At 44.6% G+C, this 20,190-nt stretch overlaps 1 protein-coding gene across 1 annotated transcript in view; it reads right to left on the bottom strand.

The window, feature by feature from the left end:
* Positions 1-20,190, bottom strand: part of NEDD4 (NEDD4 E3 ubiquitin protein ligase) — a 582,598-nt gene that overhangs the window by 526,938 nt on the left and 35,470 nt on the right. Inside the window, exon 2 of the mRNA XM_029574322.1 lies at positions 15,786-15,859. Coding sequence (XP_029430182.1) covers positions 15,786-15,859 — 74 coding nt within the window. The remainder of the gene's footprint in view (positions 1-15,785; positions 15,860-20,190) is intronic.

The following is a 20,190-nucleotide window of genomic DNA, read 5'->3' as shown; positions in this document are numbered from 1 at the left end:
TCCTTCGTAAGATGTTGGGGCTGTCTCCCTATGTATCTCCTCAGTACCCGGTTAGGACGGGTTCACGGGTAGCTCAATCGTTGCTCCCGGCGCACCATTCCTTTACTTTAAGCTCCCAATGGCTATTAGGGGAATTGTTAGACCCCCTCACGGGGGCTTGTTATACCTTTGACAAATGCATTACTTTATTTAACTTTACGTCTCAGCATTTTTTATTGTATGGGTCTGTACGTGCATTGGTGACGAATTTAGTGCGGGATATGGCGGGGAAAATCAATGATGTTCGTTACTCTGCATTAATGACTTGTTTTCAATCCCGTAAGGGATCTCTTTCGTTTCTGTATTCATTCTCTCATGTGATACAGGAATATACTATCTATCAAAAACTGCTTCCTAAATGGACTCGTGACTGCCAAGAGGAACTGGAGGTTCAGATGCTCAGGAACTCTCATGTGTCCATTCCTCTTCTGACCAACAATGTAGGCCTTCGTGAAATGCAGCAGAGAATTTTTCATCGTATTGTATACTCTCCTGCGAGAGCGGCTTGTATGGGAATTGTGGATTCTGCAGCTTGCCTTAAATGTTCCCAACCGTTTGCTTCTCTCATTCATTGCTTCTGGGACTGTCCTTCTATTCGGACCTTTTGGACTTCCATTCGCCAGTTTTTGTCACAGTTATTTGCAACCGATATCCAGTGGTCCTGTTCTTTTTGTCTTCTCAACAATGATGTGGGGGACCAGAGTCTTAATGTGGATAATGTTGGTCTGATTGCCAAGGCATGTCTTATGGCTAAGAAGTGTGTGTTGGTCAAATGGTTGGCTTCTGATTCCCCGACCCTTGAAATGTGGTCCTCTAAGATGAGAGAAATGTATCAATTGGAATATGGTTCGATGTACAAGAGCTTCTCCCCACGGAAAAAACGAGTTTTTGAAGAGATTTGGGGACCTTATTACAGAATTTTATCTCCCCAAGTGCGACAGATGGCACCTTTGGGGAGCTTCTAGAGGTGGCGCAATTCTGAGCATGGTCGGCACTCCAAGGGGCACATCCTAGCACACGCTTGGTTTCTATCTGATCCTCAAAATGTCTGGAGATTCTCTGAGGAGTGGGGGGGGGGGGAGGGGGGTGGGGGAGGCAGTATACTGGAAAACTCTATTTGGGTGACTTGATGTGTTGTTTTACCATTTGGTTGTTGTTACCTGTGTTGTTCAACCAATAAATATATTTTGGAAAAAAAAAAAAAAAGCCTTCATTTTCAAAAAATAAAGCCAACTGATACTGCCGATGCATCAACAATGAAGAATAAATGTGACTGTGAAGAAAGAATAAAACTAACAAACCCTGTTTAAAGGAACTAAAGGGGAATTTCATTTGAGAGAACTGAGGAGGCTGCAGCACAAAAAAAATCTTATGAAAAAAGCTTTAGAAGTTTTAGAGTCACTTCTCCAAATAGGCTCCATCCAATGTTGTTGCATTTCCAAAGAGCTATAACTCTTTGGAAATAGAACCAAAGAGCTAAGAGAAACAGATAAGTATGAGAAAAAAATGTGTGAAGCTTGCTGGGCAGACTGGATGGGCCATTTGGTCTTCTTCTGCCGTCATTTCTATGTTTCTATATGTTTAAGGACTGCATGTCTTTCTTGCTCTTGAAAAATTTTCTGTACATCTTCCTCAAACTTGCCATTTGAAGTGTTCAACAGTGAACAATACAAAATTACTAAATATCAAATATAAAATTATGTATAAACTATTATGTTAAAATGTAATTGAATATACAGGCATTCTTCGAGACAGAAGGATGTAAGTCCTCACCAGCGAATGATGTCATCCAACAGAGCCCGCTGCAGAAGATTTACTCAAAAGCTTCTAGAAGCATATGCAGCATGACCACCTCAACTCTTCCACAGCTATCTAACATGAAGAACCAACTCCAAGGCGGGTGGATATTTCAAGTACTTTCATCCTGCTGTTTTTAGAGAATACCTGTTACAGGTAAGCAACCTTCACTTTTTCCAAGGACAAGTAGGATGTTAAGAGTCCTCACAGGAAGGGAATCCCTAGCTACAGATTGCCTTCAACAAAAATGATTCAAATGGTATTGTTTGGTTTTAAATTTGTTGTAATCTGCCTTGAGACCATCCTCATCTATAAGTAAAATATTAAGTCCTCACTAGTGGGGAATCCCTAGCTACAGGATACATCAAACAAAATTTAAAAAAAAAAGGGAGATGGGGGAAGACAGCTAGAACAAAATGTTGCCAACGGGCAAACCTTTTTTTTTTTTTTTTTTTGCAGCAACCAGTCATTTTCTTTTTTCCTAGGCTGCTGTTCTCTCCCCCCCTCTCCAAAAAAAAAAAAAAATCAGAAGTCTGAATCCAAACAGTAGTGAGTTGTGAATTTCTGGACCAAAGTTCACATCACAGCTTTATAAATAACGTCCATGGATGTTGATCTCAGGTGAGTCACCAATGCCATTATGGGACCAACACTGAACTTCAACATGCCCTACCAGATTCAAGCCTGCCTGGGAAAAACAGAAAGAAATGCAATCTGATAGCAAACTGGAAGAGGAACACTTGGAAAGAGTTGCTTATCTGTAACAGACATTCTCCAAGGACAGCAGGATGTTAGTTCTCACACATGGGTAAATCCCTAGCTACAGGCTGCTCTCCAACACAAAAGGGAATCAACAGACACCTTACCAGGTGCCAACAAGCACAACACCACAGGTGTTGTGGTAACAGAGAGGGAGACAGCCTGAACCCAAACAGGCCATGCAGCACCTTTACAGATCTCCTCCACTGGAAATGCTTGCAAGTGGCCACTGACCCTGCCATGGCTCTGACAGAATGAGCCTTGACATGATCCTCAAGATGCAGTCCTGTCTGGGCGTAACAAGAGGAGATGCAATCTGCTAGTCAACTGTATAGTGCCTACTTGGCAACAGGAACACCCAACCTATTCTTATCAAAAGAAACAAAAAGTTGAGTGGACTGTCTATGGGCTTCTGTCCCCTCCAGGGCTAGAAGGCCAAGGCTCGCTTTCAGTCCAAACTGTGCAGTGCACATTCGCCTTGGAGCAAATGAGGCCTGGGAAAGAATACTGGCAGGACGACTGACTGGTTTAGATGGAAGTCAGTCTCCATGTTAGGCAGGAACTTAGGGTGAGTATGCAAGACCACCCTGTCATGATAGAATTTTGTATAAGGTGGATAAGTCACTAAGGCCTGGAGCTCGCTGAAGTGACCACTACCAAATATATTACCTTCCAGGTCAAGTACTTCACGTCGCAGGTGCACAGCAGCTCAAAAGGAGCTTCCATCAGCTGAACTAAAACCATGTTAAGGTCGAAAGACACAGCAGGCGGCCTTATGGGAGGCTTCAACTGAAGCAGACCCTGCATAAAACATACAACTATAGGCTGTACATAGATGGGTGTACCATCTACACCGTGGTGGTAGCGCCAATCACACTAAAGATGGATCCTAAAGTAGATGGTCTTTAAGCCTGCCTCCGATAGGTGTAGAAGGTAATCAAGTAGTTTTCGTGTGGGGCAAAACAGATCTAGGGCCTTCTGCTCACACTACATGGAAAATCTCCTCCACTTTGTCCATAGGACTTTCTAATGGAAGGCTTTCTAGAAATCACCAGGACCAGAGACATCTTCTGAAAGATCAGGAGGCACAGAGAGGGACCCAGTGACAAAAGAAAGAAAAAAAAATTGCGTAAACATGTAAAAGGAGTTTTCCTCTAGGCCAAAAAGCCAAAATTTAAGAGTTCACTCAATCAAGAGGCTCACAGCTCCACAGGGGGGGGGGGGAAGAAACTGAAGAGGGACTCTGCGTGGATGCGTGGACATGCTGAGCATGTTCATTGTGCCTAGTCAAAGTTTCTAGAAACTTTGACATAAGTTTTCTGCATCAGGCTCCATCTGATGATGTCACCCATGTGTGAGGACTACCATCCTGCTTGTCCTTAGAGATATGGCGTTTCCAGGTTTGTTGGAATCAAAAAAATAAAAAACTGGGTGGACTTTCTATGGGCTTCAGTCCTCTACAGATTAAAAACCAAAAGATTCTTTTTGTTATCCAAACTATGCAACACTTGTTTATTTTTGTGGAAATGTGGCCTGGGGAAAAACATTGGAAGGATGATTGACTGGGGTAATTCCAAAACTACCACAGGATGCATGTGCAGAACCACCCTGTAAAAATCTTAGTATAAAGATAGATATGTCCCCTAGGACCTGAAGTTGATAGACTACATGGTGAAGTGACTGCCACCAAAAATATGACATTCCAGGTCAGGTACTTCAGCTCAGAGGACTCTAGACAGGGGTGGCCAACTCCAGTCCTCAAGAGCCATAAACAGGCCAGGTGTTTAGGATATTCACAATAAATATGTATGAAACAAATCTGCATGCACTACCTCTAGTGTATGCAAAACTATCTCATGAATAATCATCGTGGATATTCTGAAAATCTGGCCTGTCTGTGGCTCTCAAAGACCAAAGTCAGCCATCCCTGGACTAGTAGCTCAAAGGGAGCTTTCATCATCTGGGTCAATACCACATTGAAATCATATGATACAGTGGAAGGTTTGATGGAAGGCTTCAGTTGAAACAAGTCCTGCATAAACCAAATAAGTGAAGGCTGTTCAGAGATGTGTTTACCTTCTACATGATAGTGATAGACATCAATGACACTGAGGAGAATTTTAAAAGCCAAGTGTGCGCCAAAGCTGGGAGATATACGCAGAAGTCAGGCCGGCGCATACATACGTACATATCTCCTGGTATGTGCACAAAAATATTTTTTCCAAAAAAGGGGCAGGGCGTGAGAGTGGTCCAGGCAGGGTATGAGTGTTTCAGGATTTATTAATGAATCCAGCATGCAAATACTTACGTGTATGGGCGCACGCCAGAGACCCCTATCACGTAACTTTATTTCTGCTATGGATAGCGTGCAAGTCAGAAAACTAAAGAGGTGAGCGGAGTTTTACGAGTTGGGGGTAAAAGGGAGGCTAATTAACAGGGTTGGTTAGGAAGTCCAATCCCTTAACTGGGAACAAACTGGTTTAATTGATAATTGCATCAGTGTGCATGTCTACTGAAATCCCACACTTATGTGGTAGAGGCATTTACAACATGCGTGCGTCCATATAAAATTGCACGCACAACCTATTTTATACCATGTGCGCATGCTATAAAATAGCCATGTCCTTTGGCATGAGCCGGCATACACGCATACATGTACACCTGCGCACTGGTATCAATGTTACCATCCCTGTGTTTAGACCAGACTCTGAAAGACACAAAAAAAGGGTCAAGTGCCTTTTCCTCACACCAGAAGGCAAACCTTCTTCTATTTTAAACCATAAGACTTCCTAATGGACTCCTTCCTAAAAGTCAGAAAACACATCCTCAGATAGTTGAAGGGAATGAAATGCTCTCCTCAGATTTCTGAATTTAATCATAGCTTGAAGATCAATCTTTGTCCTATAAATGCCTGCTCTAATGCTCTCATGAAACTGCTATGACCTGATCTAAGAGACTTCATTACCAATCTAGTAAAGATGTCTGTTTCAGAGGGTTACTTACCAACATCCACTAGTCCTGTGTTAAAGAAATCCTCCCTAGACCCCAAATCTCTTTCCAACTACAGACCTCTCTCTTCACTTCCATTTCTGGCCAAAGTCTTAGAGAAGGTGGTCTTAAAGCAGTTAAACACCTTCATCGAAGAAAATGTCTACCTTGATGATTTTCAGTTTGTTTCAGAATTGCTCACAGCATAGAAACCTTTCACATTTCCAGCTCTGAAGTTTCTTGCTACAGCTTTGACTCTGGCTACAGTTTCTTCCTTTTACTCCATGATATCATAGCTCATGTTTCATCGATGGGCATATCAGTGGTTTGCAACTAGTTTTCCTCCTATCTACAGTATCACCATCAAAACATATGCCTGGACCCTTACAAATCTTCTTGCATAATATAGGTCAGAGTGCCTCAATTACAGAATGTATGCAGATATTCAGTTCCATTTTTCATTCAGATCCACTATTTAAATTGCTTTGGATAAGATCTTGAATTGTCTCACAGTAATTTATAACTGATTAGCCATCAATAGTCTCTCTCAACTTGAAAGAGATGGACATAGTTTATTCACCTTACTTTTCTAATATCTTGATGCCTCCCCACCCCCCATCACTCTTTCCAAAATTTGCATATTCCCATCTCCTCTCAAACCCATAATCCAGGTATTCTCATTGCTAATCTCTATGTTCACATTTCAAACAGATAACAAAAAATTCATTTTGGAAACAGACTCAAAACAAGGCTCTTCCAGAACCTGACTAACAAACCCTAAGTCTGGCCACAAGGTGTCACCACTGAGTGATGGCTTAGAGTCCTACCACCACCCATCACTCCAAAGGCTGTAAATGCTGCCTTCACAAAGCAAAATTGCTTACCTCGTAAAAGGTGTTATCCCAGGACAGCAGGATGTAGTCCTCACATATGGGTGACGTCACTGAACGGAGTCCAGGCGGGAAAGCTTTCTGTCAAAGTTTCTAGAAACTTTTGACTGGCCCTGAGAGGCTACTGAGCATGCCCAGCATGCTATGATATTCTCTGCCACAGGTGTCTCTCTTCAGTCTGTTATATAGCATAAAGCATTAGCAAAAATAAAATAATAAAGGTATGAGGCCCAACTCCGCAGGGTGGCGGGTGGGTTCTGTGAGGACTACATCCTGCTGTCCTGGGATAACACCTTTTACAAGGTAAGCAATTTTGCTTTATCCCAGGACAAGCAGGATGCTAGTCCTCACATACGGGTGAATAGCGAGCTAGAGGCTGAGTCATGTTGTATTGAGGAAACAGTGAAGTATTGTTGTTGAGTGAATCAGCCGAAGATCACAGAATATTGGATGTAGAAGGATTTGGGATTAAACTGGAAACAAGTTCTTTAAGACAGATTGTCCATAGGCTGAATCCTGTCTTCCTTCTTTGTCCAAGCAGTAGTGGGCTGCAAAAGTGTGAAGAGAACTCCATGTTGCTGCTTTGCATATGTCTAGGATTGGCACTGAACGAAAATGTGCTACTGAAGTTGACATTGCTCTTACTGAATGTGCCTTTACTCGCCCTTGAAGAGGAAGGCCTGCTTGTCCATAGCAGAACTCTATGCAATCTGATATCCAATTGGATAGGGTATGTTTACCCACTGCTTTACCCGGTTTGTTTGGATCATAAGAAACAAAAAGCTGAGTGGATTTTCTGTGGACTGCAGTACGGTTTAAGTAGAAAGCGAGTGTACGCTTACAGTCCAGGGTGTGTAAGGCTGTTTCTCCTGGATGGGCATGAGGCCTTGGAAAGAATGTGAGTAAATTTATAGATTGGTTCAAGTGGAATTCCGTAACTACTTTGGGAAGGAATTTTGGATGTGTATGGAGAACCACTCTGTCATGTAGGAATTTTGTATAAGGTTCGTATGTGACAAGTGCTTGTAACTCACTAACCCTTCTAGCTGAAGTAATGGCTATGAGGAAGATAGTCTTCCATGTGAGAAATTTAAGATTACAAGAGTCGATGGGTTCGAAAGGAGAGCGCATGAGTCTTGTTAGAACCAAATTCAGGTCCCAGCTTGGGACGGGTTTTCGAATTGGTGATTTAAGGTGAGTTAAACCTCTCATAAATCTACTTACAAGAGGATGTGTGGAAATAGGTGCATCTCCTATCTTGTTATGGTAAGCAGAGATTGCACTTAAATGTACTCTTACAAATGAAGTCTGGAGACCAGATTCCAAAAGATGGTATAAGTATTCCAGTAGAGAAGCTGTGGGGCAAGTGAAAACCTGGATCTTCAGCCAGACTTTCAATGATGATTTAAGCGAATTACAATTGTGATGCCTTAAGCCTCCCCTCCTTCTCCCCTCTTCTCTTTTCCGCATATATTTACCCCTTCCTCCTCCCACTGCCTCCCCCTCTATCCCCCCGACCCCTACCTCCTACCCAATCCCCCCCTTCTTTCCTTCATTTCCCACTCATACTTTCTTGTATTTAGAGCACGAGTTTGTATATACCTTCCTCGTTTTTCGTTTCTATATTCATTTTCGTTATTTGGCTTAAGTTATTTTAGTTATTTCCTGTTACAACCTGCTCCATGACCTGCTATATGCATATACTTTTGTTTCACTACTTGTTCTATGTACCATTGTTTCGTTTCAATGTAAACCGGGGTGAAGGCATGCGCTAATCCTCGGTATATAAAAGCTTTAAATAAATAAATAAATAAATAAATAAATGAATGAATGAATGAATGATTGATTAGGGATGTGAATCGTTTTAGGACGATTAAAATTATCGTCCGATAATTTTAATATCGTCTTAAACCGTTATGGAACACAATACAATAGAGATTCTAATGATTTATCATTATAAATCGTTAGAATCGTGAGCCGGCACACTAAAACCCCCTAAAACCCACCCCCGACCCTTTAAATTAAATCTCCCACCCTCCCGAACCCCCCCCCAAATGACTTAAATAACCTGCGGGTCCAGCGGCGGTCCGGAACGGCAGCGGTCCGGAACGGGATCCTGCTACTGAATCTTGTTGTCTTCAGCCGGCGCCATTTTCCAAAATGGCGCCGAAAAATGGCGGCGGCCATAGATGAACACGATTGGACGGCAGGAGGTCCTTCCGGACCCCCGCTGGACTTTTGGCAAGTCTTGTGGGGGTCAGGAGGCCCCCCCCAAGCTGGCCAAAAGTTCCTGGAGGTCCAGCGGGGGTCAGGGAGCGATTTCCCGCCGCGAATCGTTTTCGTACGGAAAATGGCGCCGGCAGGAGATCGACTGCAGGAGGTCGTTCAGCGAGGCGCCGGAACCCTCGCTGAACGACCTCCTGCAGTCGATCTCCTGCCGGCGCCATTTTCCGTACGAAAACGATTCGCGGCGGGAAATCGCTCCCTGACCCCCGCTGGACCTCCAGGAACTTTTGGCCAGCTTGGGGGGGGCCTCCTGACCCCCACAAGACTTGCCAAAAGTCCAGCGGGGGTCCGGAAGGACCTCCTGCCGTCCAATCGTGTTCGTCTATGGCCGCCGCCATTTTTCGGCGCCATTTTGGAAAATGGCGCCGGCTGAAGACAACAAGATTCAGTAGCAGGAGCCCGTTCCGGACCGCTGCCGTTCCGGACCGCCGCTGGACCCGCAGGTTATTTAAGTCATTGGGGGGGGGGTTCGGGAGGGTGGGGGTTTTAATTTAAAGGGTCGGGGGTGGGTTTTAGGGGGTTTTAATGTGCCGGTTTTGCGATTTTACGTTTTTTTTCGATTTTTCACGATATTTTACCCCCCCCAAACGGCAACAATACGATTCCCTCCCCCTCCCAGCCGAAATCAATCGTTAAGACGATCGAGGACACGATTCACATCTCTATGATTGATTGATATCTTTTGCTGAGCACCAGAAAGTGAATCTCTTCCATTTAGAAGAATAGTTCTTTCTTGTGGAAGGTTTACGTGAAGCTATAAGCACTTGAGATATGTGAGATGAAAGATTGAGTGGTTGTAATATCAAGTTTTCAACATCCATGCTGTCAGGGATAGGGACTGAAGGTTGGGATGGCACAACCGGCCCTGATCCTGAGTTATGAGAGTGGGAGCTACTCCCAGACGAATGGGATCCCTGTCTGAGAGGTCTAGCAGTGTGGGGAACTAACTTGTCGAGGCCAATATGGGGCTATGAGTATCATGGAGCCCTTGTCCTGTTGTAGCTTCACTAGAGTTTTGGTTATGAGCGGTATTGGAGGATACGCGTATCGTAGGCCTGAATTCCAAGGGCGAGCAAAGGCGTCCTTGGCTGGTTGGTTGTTCTGTTTGTGTAGTGAACAGAACTTGTCCACTTTGTGATTCAGATGTGACGCAAAGATGTCTATTGTTGGTTGACCCCAACGCTGAAATATCCTGGTTGCTACTGCAGTATCCAGGGACCATTCATGTGGTTGGAACTGACGACTGAGTCGATCCGCCACTACATTGTGTATGCCTGCCAGATAAGTGGTAGTAGGAACATTGAGTGATTCAGGGCCCAGCCCCAAATGTGTGCAGCTTCTTGACAAAGGAGATACAAGCCCCTACCTCCCTGTTTGTTGATGTACCACATGGCAACTGTGTTGTCTGTTTGGATGAGAACAGTCTTGTGTGAAAGGCAGTCCTGGAACGCAGGCAGTGCATAACGTATCACTCGAAGCTCCAGAAAATTGATTTGATATGTTGCTTCGAGTTTTGTCCAAGTCCCTTGAGTGTGGAGATTGTCTACATGAGCTCCCCATCCTAAGGTGGATGCATCTGTAGTTAAAGTAATCTCTGGGACTGGTTGTTGGAAAGGTAGGCCTTTGCACAGGTTGTCTTTGTTGGTCCATCAAAGTAGAGATGATCTTAGTTGGTGGGTCACATGAATTGGATAGTGAAGTGGTTGAATGGCTTGAATCCATTGTGACCTTAAAGTCCATTGGGTAACTCGCATGGCTAGCCTTGCCATAGGAGTAACATGAACTGTGGAGGCCATGTGACTTAGCAGTATCAGAAACTGATGAGCTGTGGTTTGTGTCCTTAAGGAAATGGACTTTGCTAGTAGAATGAGGGCCTCTGCTCGTTCTATAGGTAGAACGGCCTTTGCTAGATCTGTGTTCAACTCTGCTCCTATGAATTGAAGTAGATGAGTTGGAGTGAAATGGGATTTTTGATAATTGATGAGAAACCCCATGGAGTGAAGTAGAGCAATTGTTCGGCTGAGAGAAGTTATTGCTCCTTTTTGAGATGGACTAGTTATGAGCCAGTCGTCTAGATATGGAAAAACATGGACACCTTCCTTGTGCAAGTGTCCTGCTATTACTGCTAGACATTTGGTGAAGACTCTTGGAGCAGACGCCAGTCCAAATGGTAGAACTCTGTATTGGAAATGTTGATGGCCTACCATGAAGCGCAGGTACTTGCGATGAGGAGGGTATATTGGAATGTGAGCATAAGCATCTTGAAGATCCAGAGAACAAAGCCAATCTCTTGCTTGAAGAAGTGGAAGCATGGTGCCTAGAGAAACCATTCTGAATTTTTCTTTCTTTAGAAATTTGTTGAGATTTCTGAGGTCTAGGATAGGACGTAGGCCTCCGGTTTTCTTTGGAATGAGGAAATATCTGGAGTAGAATCCTCTGCCCTTCTGTGTCCGGGGCACTGGTTGAATGGCCTTGGATCTCAGAAGGGTGGATAATTCTGTTTGTAATTGATGAAGTTGAGAGTTTTGTTGTTGGCAGTATGTTGGTGGACATTCTGGAGGAATGGAAGTGAAATTTAGTTTGTAACCTCGGGCGACTATGGAAAGAACCCATTGATCTGAGGTTATGGTTTGCCAATTTGTGTGAAAAAGGGATATTCTGCCTCCCACTGGAAGATTTGGCTTGGGATTGCAAGGCTGAATTTGTCCTCTGGTGTAGTCCTCAAAAGCCTGTTGCAGGCCCTGTCTGTGCAGGAGGTTGTGGACGAGCCGGTCTGGGTTGTCTGGCTTGGGATTGTTGTGTTGGCCTGGTAGATCTACCCCTATTTGCTTGTTGGTAATACCTGCGAGGCCTGTAATAAGATCGCCTCACATCTCTACGTGGAGGACGACGAGAAGTTTGGTTAGCAGGTTCTTGAGGGGTTTGAGACAGTTGTTTAAGGGTCTCCGTGTGATCTTTTAGTTGTTGTACAGCCTCTTGAATTTTATCTCCAAAGAGATTGTCCTCAAGACAGGGAAGGTCAACATGCTTATCTTGGACCTCAAGCCTGAGGTCAGATGCTTTGAGCCAGGCCCACCGGCGAGCAGTGATTCCTGCTGCTGCTGTTCTTGAAGCAGTTTCAAAGTTATCATACACTGCTCTTACTTCGTGTTTTCCTGCTTCAAGACCTTTTGATATAATTGCTTGAGCAGGCTCTTGAAATTGTGTGGGTAAGGAAGTGATGTATTGTTCCATCTCTTTCCAGAGATTTCTCTGGTGTTGAGTTATGTAGAGCTGATATGCAGATATTTTTGTGCTCAGCATGGAACTCTGGTAGATCTTCTTACCCATTGTGTCCAGGAACCTGTGCTCCCTGCCTGGTGGGATGGAGGAATGTGGGCGCACACGCTTAGATTTTTTCTGTGCTGATTCCACAACGACAGACTGGTGTGGCAATTGCTGTTTTTGGTACCCTGGAGCTGGTTGAACGATGTAGGTGGTTTCCACTCTTTTGTTCACTGCAGGGATTGAAGCTGGGTGTTCCCAGATTCTCTTCTGAAGATCCAGTAAGACTTCATGTACAGGTACTGCTAATACCTGTTTGGGTGGATCCACAAACTGTAACACTTCAAGCGTTTGTGCTCTTGTGTCCTCCTCAGCAGTCAACTTAAATGGAATGGAATCAGACATAGTTTGTATGAATGATGAGAAGGAAAGATCTTCTGGGGGTGACTTCTTCCTTCGGTCAGGTGAAGAAGGGTTAGACATGAACTCCTCTGAAGAAAATTGAGAGGGTTCATCATCCCAGGAGTCTTCTGAATCTTCCCTATAAGTTGTCTGGGTTGTTGGTGCTGGTGGGACATGAAGTCCTGAAGGCCCAGGCTGAGGATCATCGATGAAAATTTCTGCAGATGATGTTCTTGGGGTGATAGGTGGTAAGTTGTCGATGACATTCTGGTACCTTTGTAGGAGGCGACGGTAAAATGCCTCATCTTGTATTTCTGGAGGTTGATCAGGTGGTGGCAGGGATGCTGTCGATGGAATCATCGATGGAATTTGAGATAACATCGATGTAGATTGTGTTTGGAGCCTCGGTGTTGTGGTGATGAAACCAGTCGAGGATCTTGGAAGGAAAGATATTGTAGTCATCAGTGTTATCACCGGCATCGATGTTGTAGGAAAAAACATCGGCATCGATACTGACGGTGGAGGTACCAGCATTGATGCTGGGGGCACCGGCATCGATGCTGGAGGCATCGGCATAGACAGGCCTGTCGGAATTTGTTGCTCCTGTAGAGCTTGTAGAACAGCTTGTCTAATAAGTGTAGACAATTCTGGCTGTGGTGTGAGTGAAGACACCGATGGTGTATGCGGTGGCGGTGCCGCAATGTCCATCGATGATGTCGTAGGTATCGGTGACGGCGAAGGCCCAACCACAGACGTATCTTGATGTTTAGGCCGCTTTGACATCGACTCGTCCTGGGACACCGATGCGGACAATGATCAATGTCAATGGCGATGTTTGGCTTTTGAACGTTCTGTCAACTTTGTGGAGATCACAGACAATGGCGAGGACGGACGATCACCGGATCCATCCGGACGCGGTTTCTTCAGTAAAACTCTCTTTGTTGCTCCAGCCGGAGACGACCTCGGTGCTTTTGAGGGAGAAGGGATTAGCTGAAGAGAAAAGAGGTGTTCCATCTTCTCTTGTCTGGCTTTTCGTCCCTTGACAATCATTTCTGCACATTTGGTGCATGTACTGACATCGTGTTGTTCCCCGAGGCACAGTACACATTCCAAATGCGGATCGGTGATGGACATATTTCGGTTACAGACCGGACATTTTTTGAAACTGGTCGCCATTTTCGATCGACGGCCGTCAATGAAACGAACGTGTGTGTGTGTGTAAAAAATTTTCAGCCGAAAATTATTTACAAGACAGTACTCACCAGCCGGCGAGGCAGAGACTTCCCCGTGACAGAGAATATTTTGAAAAAATGACTTTTCAGTCAAAAAGAGATTCCCAACGGTAGGGCTATCGGTCCGGGGTGCGAACGGCAACGCGGAAAAGTGAAGACTGAAGAGAGACACCTGTGGCAGAGAATATCATAGCATGCTGGGCATGCTCAGTGGCCTCTCAGGGCCAGTCAAAAGTTTCTAGAAACTTTGACAGAAAGCTTTCCCGCCTGGGCTCCGTTCAGTGACGTCACCCATATGTGAGGACTAGCATCCTGCTTGTCCTGGGATAACATCCCAACCCCTGAACAGTATTGGGAGCCAAGTCCGAGACCAGGAATGAAATCCAGGTCCTCTCCATGGCAGTGTACATCATTTGCTAATGAACCTCTGCACATACATTTTTTAGTCCCTTTCTATAATAACAAGCCGTTAAGCCCGTAACAACGGGCTACATTAACATTTTTTTTTTGGTCCATTTCCTTTCCACTCCCTCCCCCCACCTCTCTCTCTCTCTCTCACCTCCCCCCACACCTCCCTCTCTCTCTCCTCCCTCCCTCCATCTCTCTCTTCCCTCCCCCCACCTCCCTCTCTCTCCTCCCTCCCTCCTCCCTCTCTCCCCTCCCACCCCCCACCTCACTCTCTCCCCCCTCACTCTCTCCCCCTCCCCTCCCTCTCTCCCCCTCCCCTCCCACCTCACTCTCTCCCCCTCCCCTCCCCTCCCACCTCACTCTCCTCCCAGCTCATCCACAACCGGCAGACAGGGGGTGTCCCTCCCGCGCGCGCGCGCCGCCGTTACTGCTCCTCCCTGCCTCTCGCACACTGCCGCCGCTACTGCTCCTCCCTGCCTCTCTCTCTCGTACGCACGCGCGTCGCCACCACTATTGCTCCTCCCTGCCTCTCGCGCGCGCGTCGCCGCCGCGGCTACTGCTCGTCGTCGCCGCCGGTCCTGCTTGCTGCCGCTGCCGGTCCTGCTCCTAAGGAGCAGGCGCCATTTTTTTTCCTGACACGCTGCGCTCTGGCCGATGTGCGCGCATGCGCAGTAGAGCTGCTCTCTACTGCGCATTTGCGGCACGTCGGTCAAGCTTCGTTTATTAGTATAGATATCAAAAGTATAAGTTTAGTGAGCTAGGTGTGGTGAAAAGTTCCAGATTACTGGCACAGCAAACTGAAGTCATCTGTAAACTTCAGTTTCCGCAGTAAACAGAATACAATCACAATGAAAGCTTTTCTAGTGAAAAGTCTGTCATTTGCCAGACTATACATGTGTCAGCTCTGCTAGCAGATTAATTTTTTTCTCTATTAAGGAACAAACAAGTCACTACAGTTCAGGCTGCAACAGTGTCAATTTCTAATCTGTACATGGTGCAATTTCTACCCCACATCCAACTGAAAAAACATAAAATACAAGGTGAACTACACTTATACATAATGGCCCAGATTTTCAAAGGGGTACCCGAGTAAGATACGCGCATACCCCCCGAAAACCTGCCCAAAGTTCCCCCTGTGCGTGCCGAGCCTATGTTGAGTAGGCTCGGCGGCGCACGCAAGCCCCGGGACGCATGTAAGTCCTGGGGCTTACCTGGGGGGGGAGGGGGGGCGTGTCGCGGCGGCACGTCATTTGGGGGCGGGGCCGCGGGCATGGTTCCGGCCCGGGGGCGTTGCTGAGGCCTCCGAAACTGCTCCCGGGCCTGGGAATCAAGCGCCAGCGGCTGGCCTGGTGCGCGCAAGTTACGCCTACCTTGGGCTGGCGTAACTTGTACAACAAAGGTAGGGGGGGGTGGAAGGAAAATTCCCTCCAAGGTCGCTCCGATTTCGGAGCGGCCTTGGAGAGAATGGAGGCAGGCTGCGCGGCTAGGTGCGCGCAGGCTGCCGATTTTGCACAGCCTTGTGCGCGCCTATCCCGGATTTTAACAGATACGCGTGGCTACGCGCATATCTGTTAAAATCCTGCGAACTCTTGTTTGCGCCTGGTGCGCGAACAAAAGTACGCGTGTGCGCAAATTTGTAAAAATCTACCCCAAGCTAAGAAACAGACAATACCAAAATCATTTACTTCTATTTAGCCTTTGACCTTGCTGTAACACTTACCTGGCTCCTAAGATATCCTTCTTTGCCAGACCAATAGCAGCTATAACCTTTACCCTTAATATTCGTGCATTTTCCTGCAATTGAAAAAATTATAATTGTTTTATTAGAATTATTTTATCATCATCAAATTGAACTGATCACTCACTACTAGCACTACAGGGAACAGATACTCCAGATTCATCCACTGTGTGTGCCCACTCTGCCAGCTTCAATCCGATGTCTAAATCCGTGGGACACAAATTTCTCAGGACCTGCTGGCCCTATATGTTCCAATGTCAGATTGAAGCCATTAGAATAAAGGCACGTGCAGGTGAAAAGTGCTGCTCTCCTAATACTGATGGGGTTGGGGAGGAGTGAGAATCATGTAAAATTAGATTCAGTGTGCCACAAGAATAGACCAAACTTTAAAGTGTGCTATGAAATAAAGGCTGAAAAGCACTGGCTTACAGTCAGGCACCAGGACTACTTCCATCACCCTGGGCTCTAAATCCAGCCACTAGAAGTCACCTTTATTGATACACGTGATTTCCTGCCCCCAGAGGCTATGAATGCTGCCTCCAAAGACATTCACTTATCTTATATTTTTCTTTTTAGGGAAATAAAATTCTCCACATAAAGGGCCAGCTTCAAATGGACAACACAATATAGCCCTAAAATTATACTAATTACAATAATTTAAATGTATAATTGTCTTCATTTATATTAGTAGGTGTATTTCGGACAAAGTTGATGCAAATACCAATATTTTTGAAATCACGAATGAAAATTTGGTTCAAATATTTACAAAGTAAACATGTATATAACCAGATATCTTCAAAAGATATCACTTATGTGCACTGTAGAGTTTAAAATAAAAAAAAATATATAAACGGGCTTGCAGCCCAATTCCATGCTTCCCCCCACAAATTTCATATAGAACCCTACTGGGCCATGCACCCTCCACCCACTTAAAAACCTAACAGATCATATTAAAGCATTACTGGTTCAGTTTTTAAGTTATCCGGCTACATCTAGCCAGATAACTTTAGGTGAGTATATTCAGCAGGGTGTTTATCGTGCTGAATATTCAGGATAAGATATCCAGCTAACTTTAGCTTGATAACTTGTCTGCTTACCTGGCTTATCTGACTATGGACCTCTAAGTATTATACTATAGACACAAAATGGGAGAAAACATTTAGGGCCCGATATTCAAAGCTAGCCATGTAAGTATCGTAGTCAGAAAAGTTATAACCGGATAAGTTTAAACCTGTTCTATAGAACATCAAAACTTAGACATATACTTATACATCTGTCTGCCGATTTTCAGAGTTAGCCATATAAGTTAGTTGTCCAACTCACTCTGCCCAGACCACACCTACTATATGTACGTGTATCTTTTAGCCGTATAAAGGACTTATACAGTTAAGTGACGGCCGCTGAACAACACACATACTCAGCGGCCATTACTTAGCCATATAAGTTCCACTTATCCTTAGTAAATAGTGCCAGCAGCTGTGTTCCACATCAGTTAAGATGGAGCCCATTATTTCTGAATAGACCCCCATCTCCAAAATGTTGCCCAGTTCCTAAGAACAAATAAATTTAAGAACTTTAGGTAAGATTAAGCATCCCTACTCTAACCAATATTAAACAGCTAACAACTCAATAATATTGAGTTGCAGTAGTCCAGCAGTGAGAAGGGAGCTATCCAATGGTTAGCTCAGGAGTGCCACAGTATGATTATCTATCAATTGTTGAGAGGCGATTGCATGCACTTAGTGCAAAGAGCTCCTGGCTCTCAGATAATAAATCTGATCTCTGGAGCCTAGCATGGCAAATCTGGAGATGAGGCTGATCGAGAGATTATACAGAAGAGACCTTCAAGAACATAGTAGTGCGGTCCCACTTCCAAATGAGCAGCCCCTGTATTGTCTTGGAGAAAACATGATCTCATGGAAGGAGAACATTACTCTGGTGTAGTAGAAAATTATCCTGTAGTTAGAACCTGCCCTTCAGTTGATAGACATTCCTCTTGTGTTGAGGATGTCTCTCCAGTAGTGTGTGCCCAGGAGGGAAAGGTTAGGATGACCACTGTAGTTGGCTATTCAATCATTAAGAATATAGATAGCTGGTGATCATGTGGATTGCTTGTTAACTCACCTGCTTGGTGTCATCTAGATAGGATTTTAGATAGTACTAGGGAGTAGCTAGCTGTTGTGGTACATATGGGCATCAATGACATAGAAAGGTGCAGGAAGGAGGTTCTCGAAGTCAAATTTAGGCTTTTAGATATAAATTTGAAATCCAGAACCTCAAAAGATGGATTTTTCAGAAATTTCCCTGTTCCATATGCAGAGAGAGTTCTTGAATCTTAATATATAGATGAGGCAATAGTGCAGGGAAGCAGGCTTTATATGTTAGGACCTGAGCAAAATTTTGAAGATGGGGAGCCTATTCTGAAAGAATGGGCTCCATTTTAACTGGGATGGCACTAACATTTAAAAAAGAAACTGAACAGTTTTTAAACTAGATCAAGGGGGATGCTGATAGATGCTCAGGAGCGCATGATTCAGCGTGAGGTATATTCAAATGATACTGGCATAATGGGCAAGATGGAATATACTGATAAAAGAGGATGTGATAGAGGCAGATGTTGCCTAGATGCATTTAACTAAAAAGCATACAGAGATAAATAATTCCGAAATGCCCGTTTCAACTGCTAGGAAAGTTGTGAATACAATTAAACATACTTTGTATCATCTGTACTTTAAGACTAGAAATTTAAAAAATAAGATTAAAGAGTTGGAATATATGATATTAAATGAAGATGTAGCATAATAGGCATCTCACAGAGGATAAATCAATGGGACGCTGGTATCAGGGTACAAATTATATCAAAATGATAGGCTGGGTTAGACTTGTGGAGGGTTGGTACTATTGTTAAGGCAGGCATATAGTCAAACAGGAGGAAAGTCCTGCAGAAGATAAAATGCAGAGTGGAATCTTATGGACAGAAATTCCCTGTGTGATGGGAAAGGATATAACTACTAGGGATTTGCATTTGTTTGCAACAAAATAGGAAATAAAGATGATATTTCCTATTTCGTTGCATTTCGGGGGGCTGACAAAATGAAAGGAAAACCCACAAAATTTCGTGTGGTTTTCCTATCATTTTTTTGGGGGGGGGGGGGGGAGAAAGGGCACATTAAAAAAAAAACAAACCCAAACCCACCCCAACCCTTCAAATTTAATTAATTACAAACCCCCACTGTCCAGACCCCCCCAAAGACTTGCCGAAAGTCCCTGGTGGTCCAGTAGGGGTCCTGGGAGCGATCTCTCTCGGATCGTCGGCTGCCACTAATCAAAATGGTGCCGGTGGCCCTTTGCCCTTTCCATGTGACAGGGGCTACCGGTGCCATTGGTCGGCCCCTGTCACATGGTAGGAGCAATCGCGCCATCTAAAAAATGAAATTCGGGGCGGCCGAAAAGAGTCGGCCTGAACCATGGGAAAACGAAATTTCCCACGGCAGGCCGATAACGAAGGCCGAACCAAAAGGTTTGGCCGAATTACATCTCTAATAACTACTGGAGTATACCACCATCTGCCTGGCCAGGATAAAAAGAGATAGACAGTGAAATACTAACAGAAATTAGGAAAACTAACAAATTAGGCAATACAACATTAAAGATTTCAGTTACCCCCAAATACTGGCTGAGAAAACATCTCACTAGGACATGCTAGGGAGGTAAAGTTTCTAGATGCCATAAATGACTGCTTCACGAAACAGCTGATCCTGGAACCCAAGGGAGAAGGGACTAATCTAGATCTAATCCAAACTGGGAGGCAGAATGTGAAGCAAGATGTCTTAGTGGTGAAGCTGCTTGACAACATTGATCTTAACGTAATCAGATTTAACAATCGCGGAAGGAAGTACATTTAAAAAAAAATAGGATGACTATGATTTTATAGCCAAACTAATGGAAAAGCTTGTCAACATCCGACTCTCAGACTACCTTGACTCCCACAATATTCTCTACCCTTCTCAATTCGGATTCAGGAAACGCCTAAACACAGAATCCCTCCTTCTTTCTCTAACGGACAACATCCTGATGGGCCTTGACAAGGGACAATCATACCTTCTAGCCCTACTCGACATTTCTGCGGCGTTTGACACGGTAAACCATTCTATCCTCATCAACCGTTTAATGGAAATAGGCATATCTGGCTCTGCACTGCTCTGGTTCAAATCCTTTCTGAACAACAAGCACTACAAAGTTAAAATAAATGACAAAGAATCCCACCCCATTCCATCAAACCAAGGAGTACCTCAGGGTTCTTCACTTTTCCCTACCCTGTTCAATATATATCTACTCCCTTTATGCCAGCTACTCAATAGCCTCAACCTCACCCATTTTATATACG

This window comes from Rhinatrema bivittatum, chromosome 13, assembly GCF_901001135.1.
Source record: "Rhinatrema bivittatum chromosome 13, aRhiBiv1.1, whole genome shotgun sequence".
NCBI lineage: Eukaryota > Metazoa > Chordata > Amphibia > Gymnophiona > Rhinatrematidae > Rhinatrema > Rhinatrema bivittatum.
This window is presented reverse-complemented; position numbering and strand designations above follow the sequence as displayed.